The 18,998-nt window shown below is 38.0% G+C and overlaps 2 protein-coding genes and 1 long non-coding RNA gene across 3 annotated transcripts; 2 read left to right on the forward strand and 1 right to left on the reverse strand.

Moving 5' to 3' along the window:
• Positions 1–2,179: 2,179 nt before the first annotated feature.
• Positions 2,180–5,292, reverse strand: plaua (plasminogen activator, urokinase a). The gene is made up of 11 exons (XM_084947707.1): positions 5,179–5,292; positions 4,453–4,523; positions 4,332–4,365; positions 4,096–4,234; positions 3,930–4,012; positions 3,786–3,830; positions 3,513–3,693; positions 3,250–3,395; positions 3,011–3,151; positions 2,783–2,931; positions 2,180–2,374 (listed from the first exon to the last, which is right to left on the reverse strand). Exons 2-11 carry the CDS (start codon positions 4,501–4,503, stop codon positions 2,180–2,182), a joined length of 1,164 nt encoding a protein of 387 aa, XP_084803833.1. The 5' UTR covers positions 4,504–4,523; positions 5,179–5,292.
• On the forward strand, positions 3,365–6,179 carry LOC146374852 (uncharacterized). The gene is made up of 2 exons (XR_014801897.1): positions 3,365–3,422; positions 3,520–6,179. It is a non-coding gene; the product is annotated as an uncharacterized LOC146374852 (long non-coding RNA).
• A 3,468-nt stretch (positions 6,180–9,647) lies between these two features.
• LOC146374853 (inhibitor of nuclear factor kappa-B kinase subunit alpha-like) lies at positions 9,648–18,172 on the forward strand. Its single transcript, XM_084949114.1, has 22 exons — positions 9,648–9,936; positions 10,314–10,474; positions 10,565–10,659; positions 10,769–10,886; positions 10,971–11,040; positions 11,115–11,203; positions 11,304–11,393; positions 11,496–11,620; positions 13,162–13,269; positions 13,356–13,491; positions 13,627–13,827; positions 14,227–14,329; positions 14,733–14,856; positions 15,451–15,602; positions 15,701–15,762; positions 15,855–15,964; positions 16,512–16,561; positions 16,806–16,914; positions 17,036–17,183; positions 17,308–17,357; positions 17,584–17,683; positions 17,825–18,172. Exons 2-22 carry the CDS (start codon positions 10,370–10,372, stop codon positions 17,882–17,884), a joined length of 2,205 nt encoding a protein of 734 aa, XP_084805240.1. The 5' UTR covers positions 9,648–9,936; positions 10,314–10,369; the 3' UTR covers positions 17,885–18,172.
• Positions 18,173–18,998: the final 826 nt, after the last annotated feature.

An 18,998-nucleotide genomic window follows, 5' to 3' on the forward strand; every position in this document is an offset into this window, starting at 1 on the left:
ACTGCGTCTTGTGTAATTTGGCATACCTCAGCCTTTTCTCCCCCATTCCCTTCATTAAGAATGGCTTCTTGGCAGCCACCCCTCCACTGAGACCATTTCTGATAAGGCTTTAGTGAAAAGTAGATGGATCACCTGAAGGCCCAGTTGCATTTTTCACATCTGGTGTCAGGGATTTGCTGGATTCTTTGCTATTTCTTAAAGATGCAACTTTCAGATATTGTTCATTTGCTGTAGATGTTATTTTAGGCCTGCTACTTCTTCTTTTGTCTTCCACTTGACCAGTTTCCTCAATTATATTTAAGGACACAAATCACATTGTGCTGGTATATGACACGTTTTCAGCTAATAGCTCTCGGTGAATCACCGTGTTGGTGCAAAAAATATAATTTTATGCCTGTTATAATAAGAATAAATGGTTTGTTTTTGCAACAGGCTGATTGTAACAAAGTCACTAAAGATACAGTTTAAAATTTCTTTGCTAAACTGTTTGTTATGTGTAGGGAAAACACTGGTTAATCCTTTTAATTAGATGCTTTTTTTATACTTGAATGATTCATAGGTCAGTGTTAAGTGGCTTAATAAGCAAAGAAAAACATTCTTCTCTGAAAGTTGTCAGGTAGAAGAAGTCGGCTGAAAATAAATACAAAAGTCAGACAGTCAGAGAAAACCTTGGAAAGACTTTCAACTATTGCTCAAGACCACTTGGAAGCAATAAACAGTGGTGATGATTGCATGCAATAGTTCAGTATATATGTTTTCCTTTGCAACAAGATGAGTTGAGGATTTAACATAATGACTTTGAAGATCTCCTGAGTTCACTTTCACTGAGAACTGTCAACAGCTTGACATTTGTTGTTTTTATAGAAATGCTTCAATTAAAAATTGATTAGGTTCCTTGAATTTTATTTGCGGTCTACACATTCGTAAGGATGAATGTTCTTATTTGGTAATGTCCTGACATTCTATGCAGCACCATCACATGATGACATTTCCTGGTTTAAATGACCAAATGTCACATACTTAATTGTGTCCAAGTGTAAAAGATAAACATTGTTAATCTGTTGACGTGCGAATCAAGCTCAAGACTTTTGTTTCTTATTAACCATTCATGCATTATCTTTTTTAAAATTGTTTGTATTCAAATGCATTTTTAGCCTTTGCCTAAATAATAAATTGGGGCTAGAAACACAGATTCAAGTCCAGACAGTTCATCTGTGTTACAGGTACAGCAGGATAATGAGGTAAGGTAAGGAAGTTTTAGCAGATGCAGTCACAGAGTATGCCTCTGCAAGTGCCAGGTTTCTAAAAGTCTGGAAAACCACAGCCATGGAGGGTATGGGAAACAAGTGAGCAGGAAGAGCAGGAGTGGTTGAAGTTATAGTACAGGGCATGTGGGAGTGGCTGGATGTCAATCTACAGCAGACTGAAGATGGCAACAAAGAATGCTTTATCTGTGACAGAAGACAAATGCAAAGCAGTTTATCTAGTCTGGTGTCTTGTTTTGACCCCTGTTGTGTTTCTAGTCTGTTGAGTTCCGTCTCCAAACTGCTACACAGCACACAGATCAGATATGAAACAGATCAGATGTCACTATTGTTTGCTCTAAAATACTTTTGTGATCTTTATTTTGAGGCTAAAAAAAGAAAATTTCACACAACAGTGTCCTCTGGTGTTTGACTTTGGGACTCTTTAGCTTAGTCTGATTCAGCCACTGGGGTGGAATTCTTTATTTCTGTATAAAAGGAAAACAAGTGGCCTTGCCATTTGTTATACATGTAACCCAGGGATAAAAGAGACAGTAAAAATGAGTTGATAAATAAGCTTTTATTATATATTTTTTTTTTCATCAACAGCAGGACCAGCCTTTTATATGAAATTAAATTATTTGACATAAATATGTTTCCTAATTGCTTATTTTAAAAGTTAATAATAAATATGCAGAATACCTGAAAAATGCACAAGTAATAAAAATATATAATGCAACCAACAATTAAAGCAGTTTTTAAAATACTCTTTTTAAATATTTACATTAAATCGTTTCAGTGCAAAAACATGTTCACAGTAAGCGATGGTAGCTGCTCTCAGAACAAAACCTGCAACATCTGCACTTGCTTGCATGTGCAAAAAGCCTGCTGCCTTTAGGGAACACTTAATAAATAAATACGATTCTGGGACAGTTTCATTTCCGGGGATACATCAGTCCTTTTGCGTATTTGATGAGTCCTGTTTTTCCTGCGATCCATGTGTTGTAGTTGGTGACCTTTGTGTAGACACCTGGTTTATTTTTTAAGGCACAGCCCTCACCCCAGCTCACCACGCCGAACAGAAACATCCGACCTGATGCTCCACACACCAAAGGACCGCCAGAGTCTCCCTGCGGAAAAGGGCAAAACAGCCAGGTGTTAAATAAAATTTCCAGGTTTATCATTATTTTGTTTTCTGATTCACTTTTTCCCTGACAAACAAATATTTTCATGTGAAAACTGTGAAAATATACTCAGAAGGTAACCCTTGACTTGTCTTGAGGTTGACAACTAGCAACAAATTTCAACCTAAAGGTAACTCATCTGACATTATGCTATTCAGCACTTTTCAATGTTAGCAAGTTTCTTCAAGAAGAGGAAGAAATACTCTTCAGATCCGCTTTAAAGCTGTCAAAGGTTATGATGCATGCTGCAATTCAAGTTACCACTTCTTCTAACTCACTTCTCTTTTGATGTATATATTTAAAGCAAGCCCAAATGTCTTGTTTCCCACGGTATACCCTGCGCCCTGTCCTTACCTTGCAGGCATCAGTGCTCCAGTCGGGGCTCGCAGCACAGAACATGTTTTCAGTGATGAGTTTTCCGTAGTGCACATCTTTGCTACAGTCAGCGTTGGACATCAGTTTTACCTCAGCCTTTTTCAGATACTGTGAGAACTGGAATGAGCCTGCAACAAAGTGTCAAATGTGAGAAAAGGTTGAGAGAGCAGAGCTCAGTCTAAAGGATGGAGGTCCTGTACTACTAACCTGCGCTCTCCCTCCCAAATCCTGCGATGGTGCATGTAAATCCAGGAGGTAGCTCAGTGTGAAATGGAGGAAGGCAAGCTATGCGTACAGAAGCTGATTTAACTGCACGTCCTCCATCTCTGCTTTTGAGCTTAATCAGAGCTGAAATGTAAAAATAAAAACACCCGTAAGTTCTGTGCTCAGAGTAGTTCTTTATATGTGTATATGCACAGTTTAGTCACAACAGAGTTTGTGCTCACCTATGTCGTTATTATAGGTAATATCATTATATCCTTCATGCATGATGAGTCTTTCCACAGCAAACTTCTGCTCACTACTGGCATTCGTTTCATTAATGGCACTCTTTCCCAGGTATATGGACAGATGTGTGAGTCCGGTATTCTCACTGAACAAAAACCAAACACACAAATGTGTAAGCATGTCACACACCAACATGAATGATTTTAAAATTACAGTGCGATGACTTCATTGGAGGAAATAACACGGTGCTTTGTTTTCTCACCCATCAGAGAAGCAGTGAGCTGCAGTGACAATCCAGCTTGGTGAAATGAGAGCGCCACCACAGAGGAAGCCATAGCGCTTATGAAAAATGGCAGCAACCCATGGCTGCGACTCTATAGGTGTGAAAGAGCCTCCTACAATTTTATGAATCCTCCTCTCAGATGTCTCTCCACATGTTTTCTCTGGAAGGACACATGGGATAAGTCAGCGGGAGCTAATAAAGAGAATCATACCTTGTGATTTAGAAAAAAATGGATTTAAACAACAAAATTACCTGTATCTACAGGTAGTTGAGGAGGCGTCTGTAGTGATGTAAAACCTTCGTTGGAATAGAAAACAGAAAGCATTAGAAAAATTCAAACCAATCTTCAATAAAATATAGCAAATAGAAAAAGTAAATCACCAATATGAGACTTACATGTGGGAATATCACAGTATTCTCTCACAGTCCTTCTTTCTCTTGTGACATAGCACCATGGCATGTCAGAATTGTCAGGATTCCTAAAGTACAATTATATTAAACATGGGTTACCTGTTGTCAGACATACAGTATAAAAACATCACATTGGTAGCCCAAAGCATACCTGCAGTAACGATGTCTGCCAAGTCCATTTACATTTTTCCATTGAGGTTTAACCCTGTTCCAGTAGAGACACGCGCGACCGGTGGATGACTTGTCAATATTTCCTCTGTATTCACTCCCATCTCCAGACAGACACCGTTCTGCAGATCACAGCACAAAGAGGGGTGAGAACATTTAATGCATGCTGTCAAAGTATAAACCTTAAGAACTTTACCTAGACCCACTGAAATGACTTACGTCTTGCCTGTTTGGATGATCTTTGTGAAAAAGCCTGAAAGAAGCATAGAGAAACTTAGTCATACTGAAAAATTAAAAACCTTCTGACCTCCATCAGAATAGCTCTTAAACCACCTCTTACCACATCCACGCTGACCGCTGCAAGGATGGCAACGAGGACAAAAAGATTCATCTTCACTTCTTGTTTTGCTTCTGTTTTTGGGGGATATTTTTGTCTGTGAATTTACAGAAAAGGAACACAACAATCGTGGGTAAGTGGAAGGAAACTTGCTGTCCCCTTATATGGTGCTTATCGTTCAACACATGACGGAGATGTGTGACCGCTATGAAACCGTGTGCTTTCTTGCTCTGGTTTTTAAATGTGAAGAGTGACGAAATGTTTAATGTCATGCCAAACCAGTTCAATATTCAACATACAAACACAAGGAAAACACCTCATGTTCTTTCGCCATGCCACTGACATAGATATTTAGCTTCCTGACAAAACGCTGCATTCTTGAGGTTTTAATGTGAGAGCGACAGATAGAGGATGTCCATCGTGTGCAGACTTTAAACAATCTAGCACTACAAACAGCATAATATCTACGCTGATTAACAGTAAAGTCTGCACACAACCTTATATCACATTATTATTGCAATGTGTGCAGTTCAAACTATGAATTTCTAGATATTCTAAGAACACAATGTCAATTTGATAATGACATAAGAAAATAATTGTGTGGTTAACTTTCTGCGCTGTGTTTGACATCAAACAGCTTCATATCTAAGAAATCATGTTCATTCTTAAATATAACTAAAACAGCTGATTGTCTAAAAGTCTAAGACACTTTGCAAGAGAAGTGTTTACCTTTAATTCCAGACTTTCAGTGCCAATGAAGACTATTATTTCTTCCAGTTGACTCTCTTCTCTGTATCTTCTGATATGCACCTGCACTGTTTAAGTACTCAGGCTCACACTGATGGTTGTTCTGGTGTTTCTGCTGTGACTCTGCTTGTGTTTCCTCCCTTTTAAATTACCGTGACTGCAAGTGGGAGGGAATTTGTCATGTCCTGTGACACACATCCAGTGAACAGCCCCTTCCTCTTAAGAAAAAAAAAAAAAATCCAAAATTGGTCATGTGTACACTGAAAGCATGTGATTGAAGAATTGCCGTCCAGAATTTGTGGACAGAGTCGGTTACAAAAAACAAAACAACAACAAAAAAACGTAAAATAAGACCACAAAAAAGAAAAAATGTAATAATAAGTTTAAGAAATTGCAAAATGTAAGAATAAGTCTCTAATCTGTACAGCATTTTTCATAATCTTTTCGTGTACATGGAGCTTACATGAAAGTTCTGTGCTCAGAGATTAGTCTAAGGCTCTAAATCTATTATGTTAAGCTCTGATGGACTCTGTATGTTTGTCCTAGCTGTGTGTGTTATAGCAGAGCCTTATAGTCTATAGACTGTCAAAATAGCAAACAAAGATTTTTTTATTTATTTGGAAAAAGTGATTTCAAATGTATTAACCATTAAAAATGCAATGTCAAACTTCTACGTACAGTCAGTTTGGACATAGACAAAGTTTAATAATCTGCCTCTCTTTCTTGATGCATTTTTCTTCCAGCCACTCTGGGACAAGTTAAGTTTTGGTTTTATCTGTCCAAAGAAATGTTGTTGTTTTTTTTTAATCGTGCGGGCTCTTTTAGTTTAGTTGTTTTCTGGAACATGCAGATACTGACAGTTTTAAACCCTCAGTATTTGCATTCATGAAATCCTCTCTTGATTGTAGATCATGTTATTGACTTTATTGCATGTTATGAAACTGTTTTTTAATCATGGAAATAAATCTGCAATGATCACCGAAGCAGTCCTGTGGGTCAACAGATTGTTGACTTTGCCACTCTTAAAGTTTTTCTCTCCGTAATTGATTTGTTTTCATTTTTCAGCCTAATGATGGCCTCCTTCATGTGCACCAACAGCTCTTTGTACCTTGTATTGACAGTTCTAGTGAAAAGCTACCAAATGTGTGGGCTCAGCTGGCCGTGTAACTGTTTTCAAGTCAATCATCCAATTACTTTGAGCCTTACTACAAAAATTGCAATTTTTTTTTAATAAAAAACACCTCAAATTAAAGCTAAATTAAAGTTAATCTTATTTAAAATCAACCATGTAGGTGTACAGAGGCAAATTTGATAACAATGAAAAAATGACTGTAAAGCCTTTTATATTCTTTTTCCTTGCTGCATTAATTTATAATCTCTGCTGAAGAATGATAAATTTAAAAAAATATATTTTTTACCATTTTTTTTATAGACTTTTATATCTTTATTACCAAAAACAAAAAACCCAAACAACCTCCCACCCCTCACAAATTGCACCTATATTTGCTTGTAAAAAAAGAAAAGAAAAGCAGCAGTTGTTAAAGATCTCATTGTTTCTGCGCACTAACAGCCTCATACTATTTCCTGTACAACAATAGCCATTGTTATTAATTTTATTTGGAAATTTCTTGACTGAACAAATTACCTCATCGGCTTTGATGCTTGTGTTAGTCACGTTTCCTCTTTGATGATGATGATGATAGCCAAATTTTGCACTTTGTGCAAAATGTTTGGGACTCATGTCCAGCACAATGAAATGGTAAGCCAAGACATTACTGCCTCTGAAAGGAGATACGCAATAAAAGCCTAATTTAACTAACACGGCCAGGTGTTCAGCCAAAAGGGGAACTACATGTTAAAATTACCCAACCCTGGGAAACCCAGGATAGTTGTGGCTGGAGTCAGCTGCAACCCGAAGTGTTGATTTTGTCATTTTGACTCCAGGAGTTTCGTTTTTATGCCTTTGATTTACTCTTGCACAGTTCTTTTGGACTGTTAATCTTTTAATTATTACTATTGAGCTACAATGGTAAGTGGTAATGCTACTGCAAATAAAGGGTGGGTCTTCTTTTAGTACAAAATGCAGTATTAAATTGTTTTACTTAAATAAAATAACATTTCTTTGAATTTTCTTTCATTTCCAATTATTGAGTAGCTTAAAGTAAGTTTTTATCTATGCTTTTCCCACACATTAGTCTCTATATGACACACCAACATTACATATTCTTCTTTAGCTTTCATGTCATATCCTGTTGGTTTTCTAGCTTATACATTTTTAGACCAATGGGAACCATGATAAACATTCGTGTGAATAAAGTGGAAGAGGTGATAATGACACACGCCTTCACAGAACAAAAGTAGATTCATATTTTTTCATATTTTTTCCATCTTGTACCATATTTGAATAGAGTAACTTTTCAGAAATGCATGCACTTTTGACTGAATCATCTTTAAATAATCAGAATTCATATCTGAGTTTTGAACTTTTTAATTTTAGAAGTTAATTATTATTTTTATTTTTCTCTTTTTTTGCATTGCAATATAGATTCTTTTTAAGAGGAATAGCTTTATCACACCTCTTACACCATCCTTTAATTTATTGCAAGTCTAGGGCTTAGTTTAAAAAATCCCCTCTCGATCTCATTTCTTTGGGATGCAGATGACTCACAGATTTACCTGCTACTGAAGCATAATCCATGATTTCTTTGAAGGCCTTACAGGTCTGTCTGGAAGATAGTAAGTCATGGATTCCTTTAAATTTTTTCAACTGAGATTACCAAAACACAGAAGTAATTGCATTGGGTGGTCCTGACCTCAGTTCTTTTACAGTTTAGCACACTTTGAGCAAATTTAATCTAACGTTTAACACATTAACAGAGTAATGCTTCTTCCATCCCTAGCTACTTGCAGAAGTGAAGCCATTCCTCTGTTTCAGAGTCTTTGAGAGAGCTATCCATGCCTTCCTGTTATCCAAACTTGACTAATATAATAATTTTTATTTAGATGTCTTCTTTTTACTGAGGTACTTTCACTTTATGTTTCCTTCCTTAAATTCTGTCATTTTTTCCACATCATTTTAAGTTATTTGATTCATTTAGATGTGTAACACTTTGATCAACAGCTGTTCTCTTTCTCTCTTCTATATAAATATATTTGACTTGACTTAAAATAAAACATGAATAGTGGATTAATGAGAAATTTGTGTCACCTATGTTCTCAGGTTCTCTGTATTCAATCACGAATTACTCACTTCTGCTTTTCAGGGAAATTATTATGAGAAAGGTTTTGAGAATTGCAAAAGTAAGCAGTTTTGAAAAAGACCCACCTGCACGCAGTCACATACTTTGATTAATGAAATCTGTCTGGTTTTTAAAACCCGACAGCAAATGCAACAACAGAAAAGACAGCTGCAAGAAGGAATATCAACACTGCTTTGTCATTACGTCAGCTTGTAATCACACTTTAAATGGTGCAATCACATTGCCTCATTTATTTTACTTCTTCTTTGAGCTCATGTTACAAGAAATTATGAAATTGTAATTTATCCCAGACAATACAATCTCTATTTATTTATTTATTACATCATCTGCTCTAGGTATTTATGCTATTTCTTATTTTGTCCTCTTATCACCAATAGAGTTTTAGACTAATAACTCTTTGGGAATCCGTGATTTTATGCCCATCAAACTGGGTTATCTTTGGTATTTTTTGTATAATCACCTAATTAAATGGGAGCTAAATATGTGTTTATGTGACAGGCCGTTAGTAACAAAGAGCCCGAAGAGAGAATCTAAAATTGCTTGGTAGGTTGTGGTAAAGTTGCCTTTTACGTTTAGCCACAACACTGAATCATCACTTCAGTTAGTATTTTTATGCTTGAATGATTCATAAGTGTTAAGTGACCTGTAAAAGATTCCACTGAAAACGGTCAGGCACAGGAAGTAGACTGAAAATGAGTCAAAAGTAGTCAATCTCCAGATAAAAACTTTAAAAGACCCTCAAAAACTCTAAGAACTACTACTCATGATCACTTTTAAAATTAAAATAACCTCTGTCTCCTTGGAAGTAAAATATTAGGCAGTGAGGGGTGGCCGAGACTTCTGCACAGTGCTGTATATAAATTCCTATTGTCTTTCAGATTGTGCAGTGTACCGGTTGACTTTAGCTGTAGACATTGCACCACCTAGTGAGGAAATGAAGACATTACTATTTTTTAAAAGAAAAACATTTATTCTTGGTAAGAAATTGGTACAGCTTTTGTTGTGAAGCAAACAACCCAGATCATCATATATATATATATATGTATATTCATATATAATTTTGTGAAATTAAAAGACAAACGTGACCCATTATTCACTGAGTTGCTTGGAAATCCCCCATCAAGTGGACAGACCTAAACCCCCATGTGTTCTGGGCCTGCCTGCTACGCATGCGCAGAAACTACGCCTGCCTGTCAGAGAGAGTGTACTTTCACTTTACATCGAAGTCGAGCTGTTTTTCAGTCGTTGTTGCCTGCCGGCCAAAACTACAGAAAAAAACTACCACGCAAACTTCATCATTGAAGCCCTGTTTGATGGTCCAGTAGGGTAAAAGTGAATTTTCGCGGGCTGAGTCGGTGTATTTTAAACACTACATAGGAAAACGACCCGTAAACAACACTTAAAGCTAACTGAAGCAACAATGCTCTGACACACACAAAGTAAGCTAACTCTCCTCTGCCGACTCTGAGCTTCTGCACAGGTAAGTTGATTACATTTGTGAAGCAGGTTATGCTTTTAATTTAAAAGAATGTACAACTAGTCAAGTTATCTCTGAGTTATCAGACTGGCACTAAATCGTTATAACCGTCCCACAACAACAAATGACCAAAACAGATAGTTAAACCAACAACTACATAAGAAGCGATTAGCTTCAATTGTAGAAGATTATATAAATTGGTATATGATAACCATGTTAAATGGATTTACTCACCTCTGTTATTCACATAAGAATGAATAGAATAAGAATGCACTATTGCATAAACGCATACTGTACAGAGCACCATACTGCTAACATTACCTGTCATGGTTAACAGATAAGATGTAAATAATAACCTAAAAACTTTTTTTTTCTGATAGCTGAAGGCCCTTACAAACTACCTCTGGTGCCTGGTGATTGCAGCAGATCTGACAGTATGGAGCGGGCTGCACTCAAACAGAGCCAGCCTTGTGGCTCTTGGGAGATGAAGGAAAGACTTGGGACAGGAGGCTTTGGGCACGTCTACCTATACCAGCATCTTGTAAGTTCTGTCATCCATCTGTACATCTCTGAAAACATGAACCGGGTGTGCCTTTGATTTGTTTTTACTCCCTGTCTGTGTTCGCAACAGGAGTCAGGAGAGAAGATTGCTGTGAAACTTTGCAGACTGGAGCTGAACTCTAAGAACAAAGACCGCTGGACGAGAGAGATTCAGATCATGAAGAAGTGAGCAGTAATTGTCTGTTTGAACAGACAGGGTGTTATTTGAACCTATTTCACTGTACATTGTGTTGTTTTCTACTGTGACAGCAAGTTTGGTGCTCTTTTTGTGCAGGCTGAATCATGTGAACGTTGTTCAGGCCAGAGATGTTCCAGCAGAGTTGAGCTCCATTGCGATAAATGATCTACCACTGCTAGCCATGGAGTATTGCTCAAAAGGAGACTTACGCAAGGTAGCACATGGATATTTAATAAAAACCCTAAACACTTTTTTATCTTTTAAAGTATCCAAGTAACCAATATAATTCTTTATTCAGGTGCTGAATAAACCAGAAAATTGTTGTGGCCTAAAGGAGAGTGAAGTCCTTGCACTGCTCAGTGACATTGGTAATATTTTTAATCAGTTTTACATTATTTAAAAAAGTCATACATATTGATGCATAATCTGTACAATTTTACAGGTTCTGGTATTCAATATCTCCATGAAAATAAGGTCATTCACAGAGACCTAAAGCCAGAGAACATAGTTTTGCAAGAGATTGATGGGAAGGTAAACTAGCTTTTCTTTTGTACATGCACGCACAAGTTTTGAATACACATAATATGACTTTCTATTCCTTGCTTTCATTATGGAAATATGTTTCCTCCAGCACGTGCATAAAATCATTGATCTTGGTTATGCAAAAGACTTAGATCAGGGCAGTCTCTGTACATCCTTTGTTGGAACTCTCCAATATCTGGTAAGTGTTGTTTCACAAATATATTCCTTTGCTGTCAATGTGTTTTTAATATATGTTAAACATCAGACCCTGTTATTATTAACTTGTCTGTCTGTATGCCAGGCCCCAGAGCTGTTTGAGAACAAGCCTTACACTGTAACGGTGGACTACTGGAGCTTTGGAACAGTAATCTTTGAATGCACTTGTGGCTTTCGCCCCTTTCTTCACCACATGCAGCCTGTACAATGGTGAGTCAACATAGCAACGATGCATGAATACTCGGGAATCTGGGCGTTAGTGAACTTCCAAATTAGTAAGGCCATTAAAGCCTCTATAATGTGAGAGTTTATTATTCCTCTCCTTATTTTTGTCATATAAATACTGTTACAATGGTAGATTTTCAGAGTGAACATGGTCAACATTTCAAATAAAGAGACCAAATGACGTATAAGGTAACATCTGAGTCAAATCCTCAAGGTACTCTTGCCTCTGTATGATGTCAGAAAGAGGGAATATCCATAATATGTTCATCCTGTGAACACTGAATTCCCACCCACCCAATGTTCACATATTTTTTTTTGCAATCAGAAGAAAATTGGCCTAAAGGGAGATAAGTTAAAACAATTTGTTTTGGATAGCGGATGAACTGAAGGGCTGCACCAGTGTAAGAAATACGCTATATGGACGTATATATATATATGGACCGGGCCACCTACTCCTAAAACCTACAGGAGCTGCTCCACCATAGAAACCTGTGCCATGAAGCTCCTGGGGCACAGTTTTTGTGTTGATTGTATCATTAACTGCAGGTTTACAACTCTGCAGTTAATGATTCAGCAGAGTGCAATTATCCGCCCCAGCACTTGGTGACCACTCTATAACTTTACATGGTTTGCCACTTTGTGGCTGAGTTGGTGCTGTTCCCAAACACTTCCGCTTTACAGTAATTCCACTTATAGTTGATCATGGAAAATCTTGAAAGAAATTTCACAAACTCACTTGTTGTAATGGTGGATGACAACAGCTATAACAGAGCCACACTCAAAATTCAGCAAGCTAATTAGAGAAATCCAGTCTTTCACAAATGTTCGTAAAGGCAGATTGCAAGGCTAGATACTTGATTTTCTTTACACCGATGGCAATGAGACTGAAAGAATCTGAATTCAAAGATGAAGAGATGTGACCCAATACGATATAATGAAAATTTTGAACTGAATCATGCAAAACTACCCCAGTAGAATCTAGGAATAAAAATATGGGGCTAGAAATCGAAACATCACTGGTAAACGTTCTGATTTTGACACCTCTACGCAGCTGATGTGTGCTACGTAAATACAAATAAAGCTTCTTAGTAAGGTGTTGTGCCATCACTTGCTGACACAGCAGCTAAAATGTGCAATGTTTACTCAAGTCTCTGTGACTCCACTGGAGGAGTGGTGCACCATTCATTCAGAAGATATTCACTCATTTTGTGTTTTAGTTATGGTGGTGTATAGTGCTGTCTACCACGTATCACTAAAATGTCCCTTAAAATTGGGTCAAAAATGCCAGAACATATGATTCATATCATTTGTATCATCCTCATGGATGAATTATCTGCCTTTATTGTGTTTCTACTGGGGCTTTATGACAAATTTAGTGTTCCCTATCTGGATTTTTGCATTAATTACTGTTATTTATCCTCTTCATAGATACATATAACACCTGTGTAATGTGAAGACCTGTTAGTAGAAGTAATGTAAAGAGAGAGCATGGGCTTTGTTTTTAACGTGTTTTCCTGCTTTGGTAGGACAAGCAAAGTCAAGAACAAAGGTCCCAAAGACATCATGGCAGTAGAAGACATGAATGGAGAAGTCAGATTTTCTACACATCTTCCATATCCCAACAATCTCAGCAGGTAGACTTAAAAAGACACTTTTTGTACCCAACAGTTGAGCTTCTTTCATTATAAGTATCATCTGACTTCTCTGAGTTTGTTTCAAGGCCGCTGCTGGAACCAGTCGAGTCTCTTCTCCAAATGTTGTTATTGTGGGACCCTGCGATGCGTGGTGGCGGCCTGGATCCTGGCGCAAACAAGCCGTACTTCTACACAGCTCTGCAGAATATTCTCAACATGAAGGTTAATATTTCGAACCTTGCTAGACTCACTTAAACCAGGTTATATGGAATGCTTTTGTGGTTTTATACATGTGACCGGACTGAGAAAGGATAGCAAGAAAAAGAAGCCTGTCATTCTGCATATTTATTTCTTCAGATCATTCATGTGTTGGATATGACCTCAGCCCAGCTGCATTCAGTGGTTTTGGGTGCTGAGGATAGTTTACACTCCCTGCAGCTTAGCCTGCAGACGCAGACTCAGAGTCACATCCCCCCGCTGAGTCAGGAGCTGCTGTTGGAGACGGGAATCTCCCTTGACCCTCGAAGACCGCTCGCGCACTGTCTGCCAGATGGACTGGTATGTGACACATAAAAACAAATATGAAATGTGAAACAGGTGCAGACCTGTGACCTACTTCTTTTTCATCTTAAACATTTTGGTTGTTTTGAAATATTGGGGTTTTTCCAGAGTTAAACTGCTTTGTTGTTGTCATGTTTTAACAGTGTGATAAATTTAACTGGAATCAACTGTTTCCAGCTGAATCCAGCAAAGGGCGAAGTAAAAATTAAGCAAGTCAGATTAGTCAGTTATTACTGACAATGCTGAATGTATAGGAATGACTTGTTTCCAGTCTCTGGATACAATAGAATAATCCAGCAGGAGAGTGTTTGTTATTACCGATGATTATTAGTTAAACATTAAACATTGCTTAAACACATGATTATACCCAGAACAATATTCATTCTCTGCTTTCAGCGTGGCTGGGACACCTTTATAGTCTACCTGTTTGATAAGAGCCTAACCAAGTACTCTGGACCGCTGACTGCCAGACCTTTGCCAGACAGTGTCAACTTTATTGGTGAGCTATAAAACTGTATATTGAGCTCGTAAACATTACTCAGCAGATCTTTGGAGATTGTCCTTTAGCCTTGGAAGATAGTGACTAAGAAAATTGTGAATGGTTACATGAAGCCATTTATTTAACTTTTAAAAGTCTCAGATCCATGAATATCCCTGAGCTGTCTTAAACATCTAGTTAAATTAGTATATCTTTATGAGGTTCTTAACTGATGGAGATCTTACATAACGTTTACATAAAAGTTAATTACAGGAAGTGAACAAACCTAGGTGGCAGTGTGCATAATTATAATGAGATTTGGGTCTTTGTGAATGCTTTTTAGAAGCATGAAGCAAAATTGTTTCAATGTGGTGTCTAAATCAATGTGGTATTAACTAACTTTGTGTTCTCTCTATGGTCTCAGTGAGGGAGACTAAGACACAGCTGCCACTGTCTGCTCTTAGAAAGGTGTGGGGTGAAGCGGTCAGCTACATCTGTGGACTGAAAGAGGATTACAATCGCCTATACCAAGGGCAGAGGGCTGCTATGTGAGTGCATAAAACACCACACATAAAAATGCACTACTTCAAGAAATTACCTGAACATTTGATAATCAGTAAATAAGTCAAATCAGTAAAACACAAAGTGGGTTGCATCAGTTTGTCCAGTTGGGAAGCACACTGGACAATCTGTGAATCTGTTTCACCTGCTTTGGTGCAAATAAAAGTGACAACAGAAGCACTAAAAAGACAGAAAAAGATAATCCCAAAAAGTTTAGCAGGTGGTGGCCAAAGACCATTGCTTTCTCCTTATCCCTCCCTCCTGAGTTTTCTCTAGCTTTGCAATTTGCAAGTGTACTTGTCATTGATGTTAGCGTCAGCAAACCAAGAGATACCACGAGATATTGAGAACAATGAGCGCTGGAGAGGGCCTTAGAATAACCTGATCTCATCTCAAGAGAACATGGCACCACTTTTATTTGCACCAAAGCAGGTGAAATGGATTTACAATGCTTTATGTTTTATTCCTGAAGTTTAACTGATTTTGTGTAATACTGTGATGAAGGAGTGATCCCTTAATTGTCTTTTGGAGCAGTGTGCATTCAGGTACTCAAACATTTTAACATGTATGTGTTTACGTAGGCTGAGTTTGCTACGCTTCAACACCAACTTAACGCGCTACAAGAACATGCTGTTCTCCCAGTCGCAGCAGCTCCAAGCCAAACTGTCTTTCTTTAAGACGAGCATCCAGCATGACCTTGAGCAGTACACCAAGCAGAGCAAGGCTGGGATCTGTGAGTGGATGCTACTGTCCTGTTACAACACTGTCAACTCATTACTGAAGTCTTAACTTGACTATATCTTATTGTTGTGCTGTTGTTGTTATCTGAAGCTTCGGAAAAAATGCTGAAGAAATGGCATGAAAATGAAGAGAAAGCTGATGAATTTACAAAGGTGAGGAGGTTTTAAATTCAGTAATTCTTCACAAACTTTCTTTAAAGTTTAAAGACAGCTAAGAGTGTTTTGGTTTGGTTTTTTTTCTGTAGGTTGCAGATGTGGGGTATCTGGATGAAGAGATAGTGGCTCTACATTCGGAGATTGTGGAGCTCCAAAGGAGTCCTTTTGCTAGGAGACAAGGGGATGTGATGGAGCAGCTGTGAGTATTTTTGTGATACAAACTTATACTATAGCCCTCTCTTGTAACACCATAGTAAAAGTCCAGTGTAAGAACTGGATTATATTTTAAGGGAGGCTTATGTACTGTATATTTACTTTATTGCTTATACACACACAGCACAGCAAGAAGGTCCTGAGTTCAATTCCACCATCAGGCTGGGATCTTTCTGTGTGGAGTTTGCATGTTCTCCCCGTGTATGCGTGGGTTCCCTCCGGGTACTCCGGCTTCCTCCCACTGTCCAAAGACATGCAGTTTGTAGCTTGTGGGGATAGGTTAATTGGATAATCCAAATTGCCACTAGGAATGTGCGAGTGAATGTGAGTGTGAATGGTTGTCTGTCCTTGCGACCTGTCAGGGTGTACCCCGCCTCTTGCCCTATGACAGCTGGGATTGGCTCCAGCACCCCCCGCGACCCTGAAAAGGATAAGCGGAAGCAGATGGATGGATGATTATTTGGAGAGAAATGTTAGCATATCCTTTAAAAATAACTGCCGTATGCATGTGTTTATTCTGTCTACTTGTTTAGTGAGCAAAAGGCTATTGAACTCTACAAGCAACTTAAGGCTAAATGCAAAAGTAAGTACAAGTCATTCCAAAAATAAAATAGCAGAAATGCTTTTTGCTTAGAGTGCAGGTAATTCTGATAAAGCTTCTAATAAAAAAGTTACAAAATGTGCAAAAGGTCTTGTTGATCAAATGTATCATTTTGGTCCCAAAAGATTTTTCAAATTTTTTTTAGATTAAAAAACAGAAGGTATGGTAGTTGTGTAGTATATCCAAATATTTTATGTACATGATTGTGTAAGTTTGTCTTCTGCAGCCTCTGACCCTCCACATGGCTACAGTGACAGTTCAGACATGGTAAAGACCATTCTTCAGACAGTTCAGAACCAGGACAGAGTGCTGAAAGACATGTACACCCACCTGAGGCAAGTTTAAATTTAACAGACACACACAAACATGTCTAGTTCAGCCCACCTAAGGCATAATTTTACAGTTCCCTGTGGGCCATGTGTGATTTTTTTTTCCCATCTTTCTCTTTCTCTGTAGCACAATTCTGGTGTGTAAGCAGCGCATCATGGATTTGTTCCCTAAACTGGAGAAGGCGTTAAAAAACATAACAACTGCAGAAACAGTAGTGATGCAGATGCAAGTGTCGAGACAGAGAGAGTTCTGGTACCTTCTCAAGATTGCCTGTGTAAGCATTTAATAGTTGGCACAGCAGAAAATATTCTTGGGGATGAGCAGTGTTTAGGGAACATAAAGGTTTGAATATAGTCAAATGAGACTGTAGCTAATACAGGGTGTGATTGTGTTTTCAGGCCCAGAGCAGTTCTCCATCTCCGTCACTTACACAGCCTTCCACTGACAGGTGAGATCAGTTTAATATCTGAAAAATACTACTGAAGTTAACAGCTACAATAATCTGTCACACTGTTTTGAGATTATCTCCCAAATGTAAGGATTTTATCTGTAGTTTAGAAGATGAATTTTTGCACAAAACCGCCACTAGAGGTCACTCTTTGGTCTTTAAAATCTCAGTTTGTAGGGGGAAAAAAAGACTCCCAACCCTCCTTATAGTCTGTTTTTTCTTTCAGTGAAACAGTTCATCATTTACTTGATGAAAATCAACGTTATCTGAGTCAGCTAACGTCTTTGCTGCAAGACGCCACCCAAGAGATGGAGCACAGTATTATGGTATGGCAGAGATGTGTTTTTATGTTCTGCTCATGTATATCAGCAAATTACCAAGTTGTTTTTTATTAGAGCACTAATTAACAGCTAAATATTGGAGACTGGCACAAAAGTACTGAGCGAATATGTTGCTTCTCTCTGCAGGATCAGGATTGGAGCTGGACTCAGTATGGAGCAATGAAAGTGAAGCCTCAGACGCTCTAGAAACTCACCAGATATCACACACTTTAAAAAGTGCTCTATCAGAGTCACACTATGTGAAAGCTTTGTTATTCCGCACAGTGTCCTTTACATTTATGTAATGCTGTTGACTAGAATGTATGAAACAGCACGATGTGGTAAGCTACAGACATTTTAATTTGAAGTATATTTTTGAATGTTAAAAAATATTTCCAGCTGTAGATACAAGATATTTATTTTACTGGCAATACTGACTAAAGGTAAAAACTGCTGCTGTGCATGATTGAATGTGAATAAATTTCTAGAAACGTATAGTACATGTACAAGGTTTTGAATTTGTTCAAACAGTTTCTTTCTTACTTACAGTATGTTTAGTTTCTGTCTGCACGGGTGAAACTTTTTTACATTCACGCAGTGGAGCACACACAAAATGCAGGTTTAAAATTCTCCTGGGATTTGCTGAAATCCAAACTGCAAGAATGCAGAACACTCTAATGTAAAATATGATGCAAAACCAGACAATAGTCTATGATACTGTATTTGTACTGACAGTAAACGGAAATAGGAACAAAACCTGTGATATGCCAAATTACACAATAATTGGGCCTTGCAATAATTTGAAGGAAACTAACTATCAGATGATCGCCTGTGAGTTAGCGCTTTGGCAATAGTGGGAAGGAAAAACTCCCTTTTAACATGAAAAAGCTTGGCTGTGTGTCGCAACCAGTTTGGGGTGAGGGGACAAACGTAGGATAAAGGCATGCAGTGGAAGAGAGACAGAGATGAATTATAACTAATACTCAAAAGGAAAGTGGCGTATAAACACGCAGGAAGAGAAAAGGCGTGTGTGAAGAAGAAACACTGTGCATCATGAGAGTCCCTAGCAGCCTAGGTCTATTGCAGTGTAACTAAGGGAGGATTCACCTGATCCAGACCTAACTATATGCTTTATCAAAAAGGCAAGTTTTAAGCCTAAGTGTAAAAGTAGAGAGGGTATCTGTCTCCTGAATCCAAACTATGGATGTGGTGGTTCCACAGAAGAAGGGCCTGAAAGCTGAAGACTCTGTCACCAATTCTACTTTTAAAGACTCTGGTAACCACAAGCAAGCCCGCAGTCTAAGCACAAATAACTCTAATG

This window comes from Perissodus microlepis, chromosome 13 (genome assembly GCF_051167445.1).
Source record: "Perissodus microlepis isolate ML-2025 ecotype Zambia chromosome 13, ASM5116744v1, whole genome shotgun sequence".
Classification (NCBI taxonomy): domain Eukaryota; kingdom Metazoa; phylum Chordata; class Actinopteri; order Cichliformes; family Cichlidae; genus Perissodus; species Perissodus microlepis.

Bases quoted from the DNA above. Each gene is read 5' to 3' on its own strand.
- LOC146374853 (XM_084949114.1), top strand. From the start codon at position 10,370: ATGGAGCGGGCTGCACTCAAACAGAGCCAGCCTTGTGGCTCTTGGGAG. The intron at 16,915-17,035 runs GCAAGTTTAAAT...CTTTCTCTGTAG, and splicing joins GACATGTACACCCACCTGAG to CACAATTCTGGTGTGTAAGC. The intron at 17,684-17,824 runs GTATGGCAGAGA...TTCTCTCTGCAG, and splicing joins AGATGGAGCACAGTATTATG to GATCAGGATTGGAGCTGGAC.
- plaua (XM_084947707.1), bottom strand. From the start codon at position 4,503: ATGAATCTTTTTGTCCTCGTTGCCATCCTTGCAGCGGTCAGCGTGGAT. The intron at 4,013-4,095 runs GTATGCTTTGGG...ATTGTACTTTAG, and splicing joins GGCAGACATCGTTACTGCAG to GAATCCTGACAATTCTGACA. The intron at 3,831-3,929 runs GTAAGTCTCATA...ATTCCAACGAAG, and splicing joins ATACTGTGATATTCCCACAT to GTTTTACATCACTACAGACG.